Consider the following 15,998-nt stretch of genomic DNA (forward strand, 5'->3'; position numbering starts at 1 on the left):
TCCATAGACATTTATTTGTAGCTAACATTTACTTTGTCTACAGTAAGAGAAGACCTATATCAAATGCTATTAGTACAGTATCTTACTTAATCTTAATAACAGACCCCCTGATATTTACCATCACTCCTATTTTAGAGATAAAGACCCATATCTCAGAGACATGAAGTCATTGTGGTTTTTGTTGTTGTTGTTGTTTTGTTACAAAGCCAGTGGTTGGTTGAACTTAATTCAGATTCAGCTTTGTCTGATCATTGCAGTGGGTAGTATTGTCCACGTTTGGTGCTGTGTCAGACCCCGAATCAAAAAAAGGAGTTAACAGTAAGAAACAAAAACCTGCCAGTGTTGTTGTTTAGTTTGGTATTTTCTATTCAAAACTTGTCAATCTATTAAAGATAGCATTTTTGCAAGGTGGAGTTTGTGCTGAGGAGGAAAAATTGTCCTGAAGAGAAAAACACCTCAAAATGGAATTATGGTTTATTCCCCTTTCATTTGACCACACATGACATTTCCATACTCAGTAAAATTCTGCAGGTAGCAGAGAAATAGGAGGTGTCCTCTGTTTCACTCATTTGTTCCTCAAACCTGCTTCTAGATAAATTATCTTTAATTATTTGCTTATGGATCAAGCTATGATTGATTATTGAGACGGTTTGCATGGATAGAATCTAAGACCTTAAGAAAATAGTGGGTTGGGTGTAGAAGTGTATCACCCACTGGTTGGCATAATAATGCCTGAAATCATAACCAAGAAGTTTGGAAACATTGATTCACTCGATATTTCTATTATTTAGCTTGCAGCATACAGATGTGTGAGTGTGAGCACCTCTTACACAGAAGGCCTCCTTTGCAAAAAGGCAAGATAATGGCATCACATTATAAAGGTCCCAGAGATGGATGCCTTCTCAGAATGATTTCTCAGTTTATGAAGGCTTCTTCTATTTTTCCAGAGCTGTTTTCTTGGAGAAAGTGAAAGGCCTGTGTGAGGCACAGATTTCTGGGTTATTAGGCCTCCCCTTTTCTTAGGGTCTTTAGGTACTTGACCATCTCTGCTATAGTTGCTAACTAAATGATGAGGCATCCAAATGATCATGAAACATGAAACAAATAGGTGTTTCTCAGGAGCTGTTGGAGTAGGGGAGACATACCTGATGATGAATCAGAGGATCCCTGTCTAGTTCCTTTTCTCACCATGTGTTCATTATTCACTGAAGGAATGGTCCTTCAGAGTCCTTGTACTTGGAATGTAAAGTTAAAGAAGACATGGTCCTGTCTTGAGAGGGCTTACCCTTGGGGTGAGGAGACAGACAAATCTGTGTATGATAAGGGCTGTAACAGTCCACGCAAGAGGCGCCGGGATCATAGACATGTGACAGCAGAGTGGAAAGGGGTCTGAAGAGTCTTCCTGGAGCTGGTGATACTTGACCTGGGTTTTGAAGGATGAACAAGGGCAATGTAGAAAGAAAGACTGGGGTGGGTGAGAATTGAGAGGGAGGTGGGAGAGGGAGAAGGGGCATATTTTGGAAGAGGGAATAAAATTCACAGAAGCAAAGATGGCGAACATCACAGTTTTCCAGGGATTTGTAGGTTATTCTGATACCTGGAAAGAAGAGTATATGTAGGCAACCAGTGAAGGAACAAGGCAACACAAGTCTGGGAAGAGATGAAAGGCCTCGTGTGCTAAGTTAAACGTTTTAAATGAACCTTCCACTGAAAGCTGTAGGGGTTTCAAGCAGAAGAGTATTATTTAGTTTTTCTTTACCTTGTTATCTGTAAAGTGGGCGCAGCAGCTTGTAGGTTCTGTCCTGGACTGTTGCTCACCAGTGGTGATGATGGGCCCCTCTTGGGCACCGTTTCATAGACTGGTCCTTGGCCTGTGTTAACGCTCTTGGAGTCTTCGTGTGCTGTAGCTGATCCAGTTATCATTTCCCCTTGTTTCCAAGGCCAGCTGCTGTCGTTCATCCTTGTTTCACATTAGAATCCCTTAGGGAATTTTTAAGAAGTATGGAAGCCTGGGATCCTGGGATCCAGGTTCTGTATTTCAGAACCTCTGGACTGTGGCTCATGCATTACATATTTTCTGGAGTTCCTAAAGCAATTCAGTTGTTAAGCTGTGGTTCAGACCCGTTGGAAGTTTCACTTAACATTGCTAGCATCTCCCCACCCATCAGGTCTATTCTTCAAACTGACACACTTGCTTTCCAAGCCTCTCACCTGACAATCTGGAGAAAGCCATGTATCTATACCTTTGACATCTGTGTCTGGGCTCTCCCACCTGAGGGTCAAACCCTGAGTGTCCTGTCTATTTCTAACATGTTTATTGGGCTGCTCGGGTTTTCTGTGTGGCAGGTGCAGTGTCTCTCCATGCTGATAAAAGTGAGCATGGTGCGTGCATCATTCGCTGCTGGGAAAGGGATGGAGGCTGTGCGCCTCCATCCGAGGCCTGGGGGAGTGTGTGCTCTTTTAGTGTGTCTGTGCGATTTTAGTGGGACTGCAGGTGTTTCCTTTCAGTCCTGGTGTTTCTTCAAATTGTCTTTTCTGACGCTCAGATTTTACTACTCCACCAAGGGAAAAAATCCAAGTCCATTGAAGCATTAAAAATTTTTTTCCGATTTTGTTGAATTGAGTGGGGAAAAGCTTTCAGAACCCTTGTATATATTAAAAATGAATTTTTGCTTAAAATATAGAAGTTATTTTAATAATATTCCTTTATTTTACATTTGGGGTTGTAATTTATGATGCATGTTCATAAATACTGTCACGTTAGATATCTCTTGATAATGCTAACTTATCTGAAATAGATATCTTTGACTTTTATCAGGAACTCAGCAGAATTGAAAAGTGATATAGGTTAAATGACCCAGATTAAAAAATTATAAAAATATGACTCCTGACTTTGGTTCACAAGTAGGTCATAATACAAATTAAACTTCCCAACGTGATCTTACTTTTCAGAATTTTTAATAAAATTGATGAAAAGGGTTTTATGGAGACTAGCTGAAGAAAACTGATCATTATTTATTTAGCTAAATGAATGATTTAATGGCTGATGATTTCCAAATCAATAATACGGGCAGCTTTCCTATATGAATTTAATTCTGGAATTAAATTTATCATAGAGTGCTTTCCAGAGGCACTGAGTTTGCACAGAATTAGTGCTTGGAGGCTTAGGCGTAGATTTCATCTGATTTTGGCTGTATACCTTGTTTAGAAAATGCATCATATTCAAGATTTTAGAACCAGCATTGCAAATTAAATTCATACACACTGATAAGTAAATGTAGGGTAGGCTCTTCTTTTTTCTTTTTTGGTTGTTTTTCATATACCTTAATGTTAATGTCAAATCACTGTGACTTCATCTGTGGCAAGTGTGACATCTGGTGAATCCCAGTGAGACCCCATGGGATCAGTCTACTTCACATTCTCCCTGATAATTTTGTCAAATGTTGCCTCAATGGCTTGCAGATTCAAAGACTAAGAAACTTCCTATATGTGGGGTTTGATTACCACTTTGTAAGAATCCTTGAGTCTCAGTGCTGCCTAGAAGGTTTTGGTGCCCAGGGGCATGACTTCATATAACCCTGATTACCTCCCAAAGGCCCAAATCCATCACTCTGTGGATCAGGGCTTCAACAAATAAATTTTGGGGGAGCACAAACATCTAGTTCATAACACTGCCTTGACAGATTAGCCACCTTTCCCAGTTTCGGTCATTTATGTTAGCTTTCCCAGCCTGTGTAAAAGCAATGAGGTAATACTATTTCCTTTGTGGGGTTTTTGTGACACTTAGAGCTAATTCATGCAAAACATTTTTCTCCTATCTGGCTTCTCCCAGCAGAGCAGATAGTTTAAAAATGATAAGTATTTTTGTTTTATAATAATTACTGTTGTTCTATAAAGCAATGGCATGAGCACAGTGCAGAGAATTTGCACATAAGTCATTTGAGTGTCAGACTAATTCGGCTGGTGTGTAGGATATGGATAATATCAGTTAAAACCACAAATTAATGTTGGCTCATATTTACAGAGACCTGAAGTACCAAACAGAATTTAATTTTCATTCTTTATGAAATGGCAAACCATTGAAGAGGGGTGTGTGTGTGTGTGTGTGTTTTAAGCTGTCGAGACATGATTACACTAGTGCTTGATTAAAATTAATAGAAAAGTAGTATGAAAGTGCTGTTTTAGAATGGATTGGAAGAAGGAAGACTGAAGGCATCAAGTAAGGTCGGAAGGTTGTTGAAAGAGTCTAATTTTTTTTTTTTTTAAAGATTTTATTTATTTATTTGACAGAGAGAGACGCAGCGAGAGAGGGAACACAAGCAGGGGGAGTGGGAGAGGGAGAAGCAGGCTTCCCAAGAGCAGGGAGCCCGATGCGGGGCTCGATCCCAGGACCGTGGGATCATGACCTGAGCCGAAGGCAGACGCTTAACGACTGAGCCACCCAGGTGCCCCGAAAGAGTCTAATTTTTAAACTACAGTGTGTGGCTGTGAAAATAGAAAGTGTGGGAAAGAGTTCTTTGGAAATGAATCAGCTTGCTTGGATGGCTGATGGTTGGGAGCAGAGAGGAGGGTGAAGTCCAAGATGACTCTGGGATTTTATGTTTTGCTAGTGGGGACAGTAGTGGAAAGGAGAGGATTGTTGAGTTTGTTAGAACGGAGAGCTCTCAAAGGAGCATTTTTCCCTGAGACTGGTGTGATTTACTTATGTGTTGGCACGGGGCCAATGGAAAAGGACTTGCTCTGATTCTAAATCCCCTTTGTTGATTGAGGAAAACAGTTACTTTCTTCCACAGAGAGGTTGGGAGGAATAACTAGTTCAAGTAAGTGTTGAGTGCTCCATGAGAAGCAGCTGAGTAACAGCGAGGATGGTTCCAGAAGTGCGTCAGCTAATCGGGTGATTGTAAGTCTGCTGTTGTCTTCCTGCTGCAATTAGTCTACACGCCTAAATGCAGTAGCTAATTCATTAATAACTATGATTTATATAAAATGGAAGTAATCACCTCTGTTACGGCCATGGCAGTTACTAATGGGAGAACCTATTATCTGTCATTTTGGGGGGAAATCAGAAAGTGTCCTAAATGAAAAAATTTAAAAAATGATTTGTTTCCTCAAGTCTGTAGTTTATAGAGGTGGGGGAAGGAACTTTCTAGGTGCTTTCTATATGCTAATGACATGATCTGTACTTTACTTCATTTAATCCTAGTTTACATGTGAGGAAAATTAAGGCTCTGTTCTAAAATCCAAAATGCTTTAAGGACTTTTTGTAATTTGTTTGGCATCAAAACCTAATTAAGCTGACATGAGGTTATTTAAGTCTTTGCTTTATCTTGTTTAGTGTGAGCATTTAAATGTTTTATAGCAGAATATTAATGTCCTTGATTATTGGGTGCTCTCAGACTGGCTGAAGGTATCATATAATATGTGATATACTTACAGTATAACTTCCTGAAAGCCTAAAACCTTCTGAATTCTGGGACACAAAATCATGCAGTAAACGGTGGGTCTCAGTTTTGATCCCAGTTCTCTTTCTGAAGATGGTTTCCTTCTCGCTGTATCATTTTGATGTAGGAAAGACGTTATTAGGGTTCGAAGCCGACGACCAAGAAAGAATTCTTGAGATGTCTTTAGTGCAAAAAGGTGATTTTATTAAAGCACGGGGCCAGGACCCATGGGCAGAAAGAGCTGCTACACCGGGGTTGTGAGGGGTGGCTGATTATAAACTATGAGGTTGGGGGAGGTAAGTAAAAGGGAGGTTTCAGGAGAACTTTCATATGCTAAGGAGGACCTACTAGATACCAGAGGCCTTGCCATTGTCAAATTAAGGTAGTTTTTCCCCTCTAGCAAAGGCATTAACATTAAGATAGTTGGGAGATTCCTGGAAGGTCAGACTTGTCCCACCCAGGAGCACGGGGTGTGGGAGGTTGCAGCATGTCCGCTTATGCTTTGTTTTCAGTCTTCCTTCTGCTCCTTCATCAATTCTGCCTCATTTTATAGTTTATAGATGTTGTTTTAGTTCTAAAATTATGTGGGATTTTGGTTTTATTTAGATATGGTAAGACATCCAGAAGTGGAAATGATTGTCACTAAGGAAGAAGTTTATATTCACACATCTCTAGAAACAGGAGGCAGGGCAGGCCACATAGCCCCAGCGGGGGAAGCACTTGGGTCAGTCAGGAGTCAGAGGCAGAGGGTTGAGGGAAAGCAAGGGCAAAAACCTTTATTGTGTTTTCCATGGGAATGAATAGGGGAGGGATTGTAGGTAAACTTGAGAAAGCCTAAAATAGATGGTTTGAATAATTTTGTAAGATTCCAGGCTTGAGAGTTGTCTCTACTTGTCCAGTACCTAGCCCTGGGGTGATTAGGACAGAAGAATATAAAAGCCAGTGAGAAAAGGTGGTTCAGAGTATTGGCTCTGAATTGGTTGGTTTGCATATCAAAGGTATGCTCACGGGCAGCTTGTTTGCTATCTTGAGGAACTGTCTAGCTCTCCAAGGGCAGTTTGTCCAGGTTTATCAAGACCCCCCCAAATGTCAAAGCATCATAAAAAAAAAAGATAAACACATTTTTATGTATGAAATAAAATCTATGTGGATATTATTCACTTAGAGCAAACATTTGTTGCTTGGTAAAAGTAACAATGATGATTCTTTACACTTCCGAGGGTGATTTTGTCATCTTTTAGCTCATGAAAATTTGCTATTTTCTCTTTTTTCTGCTGTATTAAACTTTGTATGTCCAAGAAATGCTAGAGATCATCTTGTCAATTATGTCTATGAAATAATATAACTATCTTAAAAATAAACCTACTGGAATTTAGGTATTCAGATGAAGATCCTCCCCTTGAAAGATATTTCCTGGGGACTATGTATTTATTTCAATTATGTCATCACTGTTCTTTTTCCTTGTTTTAGTTTGTTGTTGGGTTGTTTTGTTTTGGAATTTCCTTCAGGGTCTGTAGCATATTCATTGGATTACCTTTGGAGTATTTTCATCTCTTGAGGGTGCTTTGGTTTTGGGATACAGACAAATGCACATTAGATGGAGTGAAAGATTAAGTCAATCATATGATTAAAAAAAAAAACCAAAACAGATTTGACTGGAAGAGAATCAGTGACGGTACTGATATTCCCAGTAGGCCTCCGATTGGCCCCAACCACAACTCTAGGAGGTATGGCCCTTTGGTAGCCAGAGCAAAGCCCCACACCTGAAATAAAGGCTCCTGAACTTTGAGGAGACAAGGCTAATATTGATGAGTGGGTTCACATAGGCTTATTTGAAAATTGGCTTCCTTTGTGCATAAAGAAGGGAAGTATCTGAAAACAAAATGGGGGTGGGGGAAAAAAAAACTAGGTGAGATTGCAATTGTAGGTCACTTTATAAGAAACTACATAAGAAAGAAAATTAACAGGGAAGAATTATTAGTATGTGAAACTATTGGACTTTTTTTTTTTTTTTTCTCTCCAAAATACGGGTCCTGACTGTTAAGTTAGGCAGGTATCGAATGGTAGAATATATAAGGCAGATAGAAGTCAAGTGGCAGCCCTGGGGTTTTGTATATGTGTGTGTTTGTACGGTATGCAATTTCTTTTTTTTTTTTTTTTTAAAGATTTTATTTATTTATTAGAGACAGCTAGAGAGAGAGAAAGAGCACAAGCATGGGGGAGAGGCAGAAGCGGACTCCCCACTGAGCAGAGAGCCCAATGTGGGACTTGATCCCAGGACCCAGAGATCATGACCTGAGCCCAAGGCAGACACTTAACCAACTGAGCCACCCAGGTGCCCCCAGTATGCAATTTCTACACACTAAGTAAATCTTTCTGATATCATCCAAAGTGTTCTGTAGATTAAACTTACAAGTTTCTTCTTGCTTTGTCTTCTGGTGTCCGGAATATATAGCTAACCCCTTCATCCTTTAGTTTTGATAGTGTTCTAGAACACACTCACTTCTTTGTTCTCATAACCGTTTGTCCAAAATTTGATTTAGGCCCTTTGTGGTTTTTATTTATTTGGAGACTTTACTTTCTCTTGTTCTAGTGTGTTTATCCCAAAGGGCAGAGACTTTGATTATTAGTGCAATGTCTGGTTCAGAGAAGATTCTCACTGATACGGAAAGAAGGAATGAATTTACAGATAGGCCTTGAAACGAGTAGTTTTTGATTAGCAAAACTCTCTGAAATAGTACGATTCCTTGGAAGTCCTGAGGCTGACTGGTGGTCCAATTTGGTTCATAAGGTTTGGAGAAATCAGAGGATATGAATATTTAGAGAACCAATGTTCTCTCTGTAAGGTACAGTGGAGAAAGCTCAGTTTTTTCCCTCATGAGTCATACAGGAGATTTTGAGTTCTAAGTCAGATTTTGACACTTGTAGGTGGTTCCTTACCCTACCACCATCTCATTGCCCAGACTGCCAGCTAAGCCCAGTTTATATAAATGACTTAAATTTCAGTTCAAGTAAGACAGGAAGGTAAATCTTCTGGAAAAAAAATTTTATGGTGTTTTTCCAAAGTCAAATATCATTTACTTTGGATTATTCACATACTGTTCTCCTTCATTAGTGCAGATCATGAGAGTCTGTGTTATTTAAAAATAAAGGATTTATGTTGTGATTACATACGACTACCTGGTATTTGTCACTAAGACCCTAAATGAATGGAACATTTCCTTATTAATGCAAACTGTATATAAACACAGACTTTGTTGGCAGTGTGCTCTCGTATTAGAGCTATGACATTGATAGGTCATTGCTTATATAAAAAATTTTGTGGAAAAGTTGTTAATAGTTGGGATATTTTAAGATACTATATAATTAAGGCAAGGGTTTTTTGTGGAGTATGATGAAGAGGGATGTTCTTGGAAGGAACAAAACCATCTTCATTGCAGTAATCAAAAGATTTATCCTAAATTTGCACTCACAGCTATTTTGTTTCTTTGATCTTTAGTGCTCATATGCTTATTTTCCATATTAAGCTGTCAGTGATAAACATAATTTTATAGCATGGCCTGGGTCTTTAAAACTAAAAGATTAGCTGTAAGAAACCATCCTCCGTGATCTGTTTGCACTTAGACTTTGTACCTGCACTTAACAGAATTTTCTCCTGTTTAAAAATATAACAAATAGCACAATTTGTCTGAGTTAAGGCAAGGTTACTATTTAATAACATAGTTTCCTGTGATCTGTATTTGGGTGGTGTTAAGAGACATTTGTAAAAGGTCTTAAAGAGTTCTCTGAAGCTAATTATCTTTTGAAATCATATAGGACTAAAAACCTGGCACTTAGTAACTATGAAGGTCATATAGATCCTCAAGTAAAATGATGCATTTTTTTTTTTTTTTTTTCTGTCTTCAGTTCTCTTGCGGCTGGCAAGCGATGCTTTACCGAATGACATGACCTTGGCTCTTGCTTATCTCCTTGCCTTACCACAGGTAAGTTTCCCCTTACCAAGAAAAGACATCATGAATAAACAAGAAACCTATACTGGAGATTTTTCACCAATAAATTGTTGATTATAGGCTTCACTTCCTCCTAATTGTTCTTTTGTGCAGGAAGGACTGTGGTGTCAGTATTCAGAGAGCAAATTCTACAATTTTAGCTGAAGTGTTAATTGCAAAATCTTCTTTTACACGCATAGGATCTGCCTTTACAGTTTTTCTGAATTCTAACGTAGTCCTCTTAAAGTTGAGCTTGGGATGATGTAGTGGAAACTTTGAACCAAAATTCTACAGTGATGACTAGAAATGTAATAGTTTGTGATGATTTCCTTAATTTCCTTTGAGCTAAGTTCCTTCTGTCATGTTCCTTTCTAGGTGTTAGATGCTAACAGGTGCTTTGAAAAGCAGGCCCACTCTGCTTTATCTCTCCAGCTGGCAGCCTATTACTACAGCCTCCAGATCTATGCCCGCTTGGCTCCATGTTTTAGGGACAAGTGCCATCCTCTTTACAGGGTGAGTCCTCATGGCTTCCACTTGATTAACAAGCAGAGTTAAAGCTTCTCTAAAATAGTTAAAACACGTGTTTACCCCTTTGGAGGGACTGATGTGCTTTGTGTCCAGAACGCATTCCCCGTGGCCAACAGCCCCTGCCTTTTCTGTGTTGGATATAGTTGCTTTCCAGGCATCAGTTAAGAAGAGGTCGTTTCCAGTGTTTATTGTGAATGCTGATGCTTCCCACAACTTGGCTGTCATTTATATTATTTTGCAAAGTTCTTAGGGCAGGTTAAAGTAGTAGGAGAGGAGAAATGGAGAATTGGCTTTTTAATTCACTGCCCGAAAGGAAGATGGCTCCAGTTTAGGACAGTAGGCAATACAGTTCTTTGAGTAGTGCTGTTCTTTGATTTATTTTAGAGCCAGAAATATGAGAGTAGTACCTGGACAGATGAAATGTTGAAACATGGTATACCCACTTGCCACCACGCTCCAGACAACTGTGATATTAACTTTATTGTTGATTTCTGAGCAAAAGTGCCTAAGCATGGCCTCAAGTTACATGTGCCACTTTTTGTGGACACAGAGGTGTGACAGATGCAACTAGAAGATCAGAGCCCTCCGGGTTAACCTGTATATACCAGTTTTAATTATCAGCCTGGGGAAATTATCTGTTTTTTTGCACTGGAGTATTTTAAGAGAATTGCCATATCTCTTAAGCAAATATAGATAAGCGTAGCTAAGCAAATATATCAGACTTTCATATCCACTATGTGTACAAATGAAAGGTTCTGATTGTACTGAGGCAGGATTCTTTCTCCCCTGACTTCAAAGCACACTGTGAAGAAGTAATTTCACAATCTAAGTGTGACTGAAAGTTCTAGCTGTCTCAGCCACCCAAAACATAGCTAAGTACATGAAAACACTCCATTTGTGGCAAAAATCTGTGGCTTTCCTTCATCAATTTTTCTTTAAAGAGAGTAACGGTGGCGGGGGGTGGGGGGACCATCTACAACACAGGATAATCTCCCAAGGGCTTACTGTTATTAGATGTGGATTGTCCTGTGGCATAGTTTGATCATGATGAAGTTTGGCCAAGAAAGGAATGTTTTCTTCTTTTATCCAGTTAATAAAAGGTACTAGTTATTTTGGAGATTCTGAATTTATTTTTTTGTTTTTGATAGTTACTGCCGCTTTGTACAGTTACTTTATTCCATGCTCTAGTAATTTTCCTTTGTTCTGTTTTTATGTCTCAGGTATGTTTTTATGTGAAATAAGAAATCAACCTACTGTGCTATAAATTGAGGGAAAGAAGTGATTATATAGGTGGAAATGTGGCAGGTTTCCTTCTGGAACTTAATGGCTTTCTTACATTCAATCAGAATGTTCACAGCATGTTTGCTGGAGTCTGCTTCTAAATACCCTATCTTTCATTAGTGCTGTGTATGTACCCAAGTAACCGTTTCCCCTGAAACTCCAAGTATGTTGAAACACAATGAAGCTTTACTTTGACCAAGCATTATGCCTTGTTATAACCACCAGTCATGTCCTCAGAATGTACTTGACTGAGATTTCTGTGTGGCTCCTGTGGGAATGGGAGCCACCTCTTTTGTTCCCCCGTCCGTGGTCTGTGTTAAGATCACACCATGTGCCTAGCACTGTGTTCCGCTTTCCATGAAGAAGGAGGATTGAAAGGCCAGTCAGCTGGGCACCTCGTGTGTGCCGTGGACTCTGACCGAGTGTTAAGATGAAAAGCCAGATGTGGCTGCCTGGACCCACCACTTACTATAAAAACGTAGAAGACAGTTGGGTACATGGGGATTGGGGTCTGCCCAAAAGAGCACTTAGTTAAAGGAGTCCTCTTGAAGGAAAATTCTAGTACAGCATATATTTTTCCTGTGTTCCCTGATAGTAAATTATTTTGTACCAAAAGTTAAAAGTCCCAAATCATGTACTATTTGTGAGAGAGGTAAGTTAGGAGAAAACCATGAAATTCCATCCCAACTTTTGTATGTGAAAATCCATTTCCTTCTGCAGATGCTGCAGTCACTCCATAAGGACCCCATTTAAAATTTCCACAACTGAACCATGGGAAGAGACAAAGTAGAACATTGAAAGCTAAGGGTTAGAAGTAAAGGTGCTTCCATCTTGGTTTCTTCTGTGTTCCCAACAGTTCTTTTCACTTAGAAGTGTGAGCATTTTATTTCCAGGTCCTGTATTTTGTATATCGAGTGCCCCTTGTGAAGGACCTAGAGCGTGGCATTGCAGTAAGAAGAATAGTAAGACTTGATTCCTGCCCCTTTTTACCCTTAACCCCAATTTCCGTTTCTTCCTTCCAGCCTGTGTCACCCTGCTGTTGCTACCCTTCAACTCTTGGTCTTGTTCCTGTCACCATTTCCTATCAAACTATCTTTTCCTTTGCAGATGCCCCTTGGAACTCTCCTGTCTTGCTCTATCCCTGGGCCTCTGATCCTTGGTTGTTAGACCCCCCCCCCCACATGGCATGATTCCTAACACCTGCTCCCATTCTCCTTTTGGGCCCAGTAGCAGAAGGCAGCTGCTGTTCAGGGTCATTGCTTCAGGAAGCAGCGTTAGATCTGAGTGGGAACAGAAGCCAGTAAAATCCATGTGGCCCAATGGTGATGTCTCCGAACATGATTTCTAACTTCTCAGCTGCTCCAGACAGAAACAGGTGTGCCCTCCAGGAGTGTTAAGACAGCAGCAGCTCCTTGGGCCAGCTCATTCTCCAGGGAGTTCTTGGCAACTCTGTTTGAAGCATTGGGTTGGTTGGTAGCCTGAAAGGTGAGCGGAAGAGTTAGGAAGTATCCGTGATTTTTCTTTCTTTTTTTTTTTAAGATTTTATTTATTTGAGAGAGAGAGAATGAGAGAGAGCATGAGGGGGAGGAAGGTCAGAGGGAGAAGCAGACTCCCTGCCGAGCAGGGAGCCCGATGCGGGACTCGATCCCAGGACTCCAGGATCATGACCTGAGCTGAAGGCAGTCGCTTAACCAACTGAGCCACCCAGGCACCCGATTTTTCTTTTTTTAACATCAAATACAAAGATGGTCTGATATTCTTCCAGATAGATGTGTTAATAGGGAGTTAATAGATGTGTGAATACATCTCCAGTTTTCTCCTCCCTGCCCCATGTCTTCAAGTTAAATCAGTCTCCACGGTTCCTTCACCTAAACCACTGTAACAGCCTGGTAAACCCCACCCTGTCTTCATTTTTGTTAGTTTTGTACCTTTTCCCAGACATCTGTCAGAATGGCCTTTCTGAGGTGGAGACCTTGTCATCTGGCCTTCGGCCTCAAATTCCTCCGTGATTTCCTGTTGTCCTGGCCAGGTCTGCACGTCCCCCACGGTCTGGCCTCTGCCTGTTTCTCCAACTTCATCTTCCTTTTTGTTCCTGCCATACCAGGCCACTTAAATTTCTCAAATGTCCTGTGTATTCTCTTTCCTTGTCTTCAAACCTGTACTCTTTGCCTATGTTTGCCTCCAGCATTTCTTTGCTTAGCTCCTTGGTTCAGGCGTTACCTCACCCGGGCAGGTTATCTGCCGCCTGCCGCTGGCCCGCCGTGCTCCCAGGCTGTGCCTGGTGCTCTTCCCTGGGCATTGTACTGCCCTGTACTTACCTCAGTCATAGCTCTTAAACACTCTCTTGTTTGGAATTTAAATGCTTTTCATCTCACTAGATAACGAGCTATTTGAGGCCAGTGTCTGTGTTGTATTTATTGGTTTTCCCAATGCTTAGAACAGGACCGGGATAATAAAAGGGAGTAAATAAATGTTCACTGGGTAGATTATTGAAAATTAATAAGTAATTCTGTAGCACATGTGAAATTGATGGAATTGTGTGTGTATGTGTGTATTTGCTTAAGTATTTATCGGGTGATTACTTTATGCCAGGCAATGTTCTGGATCCTGGGGAAACACGAGTGAACAAAGTACATAAAAACCTTTGCCCTTTCTAGACTTACATTCCATTGAGGAAAGGACATCATAAGCAAAATAAGTAAATAAAATATATACTATGTTAGATGGTGATAAGAGCTATGAAAATGAAAAGCAAAGAAGAAGAATAAGAAGTATGTGTATGTAGAGTACAATTTAAACAGACTCAGGAAGCACCTCAAATTGAGAAAGTGACTTTTGAGGAAAGACAAAGAGTTGAGTGCAGTGCTGTGAAGATAGGAGGGGGAAGAGTGTTCCACACACAGGGAACAGCAGTAACAAAAGTATCGAAGCATCACTGTGCCCATCATATGTACTATGGTATTTTTTCATAGTGTATTTGAGATGGTATTGAAATTTTACCATATAAAACTCAAAGTGTTGAAGAATTGCCTACCTCTAGATGAAAAGGACAGAAATGCAATCTGTGACCAGACTTCACTGTGACCAGTAAGGTTTCCTCTGTCTGGCTAAGAAGTGTCAAAAGGAGTGTGTGTGTGTGTGTATGTGTGTGTGTGTTGGGGTGGGGTGGGTGACAGCAAGGGTCAGCTTAGGGACTTGCATAGGGGAGTTGTAAGTGGACAGTAGAAAGATCAGACTAACCCTGAAAAGGCATTGGCTCTCTTAAAATACCTCACACATTTATTCTGCCAGTTGATCCTTTGAGTAACCCCATTTGGCAGAAGATAAGACTGAGAAATCCAGTGACTTACTCCAGCTTGCTCTGGTGTAAGTGACATCCTATCACTTAGAGCTTCTGCTTCCAAGCTCTGCCTGCTTTTTGCTTGGACCTGAGTGGTTTCTGGCATGCAGGCCTAATGAGTCCTTCCCAGCGGGACATTCCACTGTGGCTACCGGGTAAAATGGAAACTCCTTCATGTGATAGGGAAAACCCTCAATGAACTGACTGGCTCTTCCTTACCCCACCAACCATGATCCCGACACCAGCTCTTTTGAAGTTTATGTTTTAGCTCTTTAGAATTTATCTCTCTCTGAAGTTAACATCCTTTTTCACACCTCTGTGCCTGTGCAGATATAATTTCCCTGCTTAAAGTGCCTCCGTCTTCTTCCCACTCCCAGCATCTAAGTCTGAGCTCAGAAGAGCCTCCTGTGCGGAACCTTCTCTGCCCCCTGAGCAGACACGGGCCTCTTCCGTGTCTCATGGCTCTCGCATGGACACCCTGTGAGTGGTTCTTTGTGATGGTGTAACCGATCCACAGCTGTCCCCTCTCCATGTGGCGGTCTTCTTTGAGAGCAGGGACCCCCTCTCTCTCTGAATCCCCAGGACCTCACCCGCTGTAGTTCCTCAGTGGCTGTTGATTGGCATGTGAATAACTTCAGGAATTATTCTAGCTGCCGTGGATCGGGACAGCCTTCAGACTTGGGTTTTGTGAGCTCCAGCTCGCTTAGATTTGCAGGACTCAGGCATGGGCACCATAGCTACATGTTGTTAAGTACATAGGAGCTGTCCACTGACCACTTACGGGCTCATTATTTGAGTCTTTTCAAAAGCATCTTCCTTTGCATAAAACAGCACTGCTGAGTTTGGAATTAAATGTAACAAACTCCTGATGAATCATCATAGAAATTGAAATAAAAGTGGTTTCGATTTGTTGCCTACACATAATAGCACTCAGTGGAGCTAGCTTTCACTCAACTGTCACTTCACCTTGTTTCTATTTTCAGCCCTCCCATTCTCTCCTTCCACCCCCTGTAGTTCTGAGCTGCGGGAGGATAACTTAGGTAGATTACTAGGTTTGAATGAAAGTAGTGATAGAATTTGTGGGGTTATTTCTGACAAAAGGCCCGTGCATCCTGATGGGAAGCCCCACCCAGAGCCAGCCAACCAGCACAGGCTCCTGGAGCTTTCCTAGCTTATTTTTAGAGTAGCCCACCTTGCCTCAACTTCTCTTTTTAGTGACAGAGGATAATGATAGATGGTCAGCCAGAGAGAGTTTTCTCTCCTTGTATTTGTCCTGATTTCCCAATGCTTACAGCAGGACCGGGATAATAAAAGGGAGTAAATAAATGTTCACTGGGTAGATTATTGAAAATTAATTCAAATTACTTCTTATATTTAAGAAGTAATACACACATGGCCACAAAACTCAAATGATAAAAA

At 40.8% G+C, this 15,998-nt stretch overlaps 1 protein-coding gene across 5 annotated transcripts in view; it reads left to right on the forward strand.

Annotated features, from left to right (window-relative positions):
* NBAS (NBAS subunit of NRZ tethering complex) overlaps nucleotides 1-15,998 on the forward strand; it is a 322,841-nt gene that overhangs the window by 191,781 nt on the left and 115,062 nt on the right. For all 5 annotated transcript variants that reach the window (XR_010405385.1, XM_054509604.2, XM_045884116.3 and 2 more), the window contains 2 exons: nucleotides 9,348-9,424; nucleotides 9,806-9,943. Coding sequence is in view for 4 of the 5 variants with exons in the window: in XM_054509604.2 (XP_054365579.2) it covers nucleotides 9,348-9,424; nucleotides 9,806-9,943 (215 nt within the window). In the remaining variant the exon portion in view is untranslated. The remainder of the gene's footprint in view (nucleotides 1-9,347; nucleotides 9,425-9,805; nucleotides 9,944-15,998) is intronic.

This window comes from Mirounga angustirostris, unplaced genomic scaffold (assembly GCF_029215605.1).
Source record: "Mirounga angustirostris isolate CCGP_5_RB_7025 unplaced genomic scaffold, mMirAng1.0.hap1 SCAF_10, whole genome shotgun sequence".
Classification (NCBI taxonomy): Eukaryota; Metazoa; Chordata; class Mammalia; order Carnivora; family Phocidae; genus Mirounga; species Mirounga angustirostris.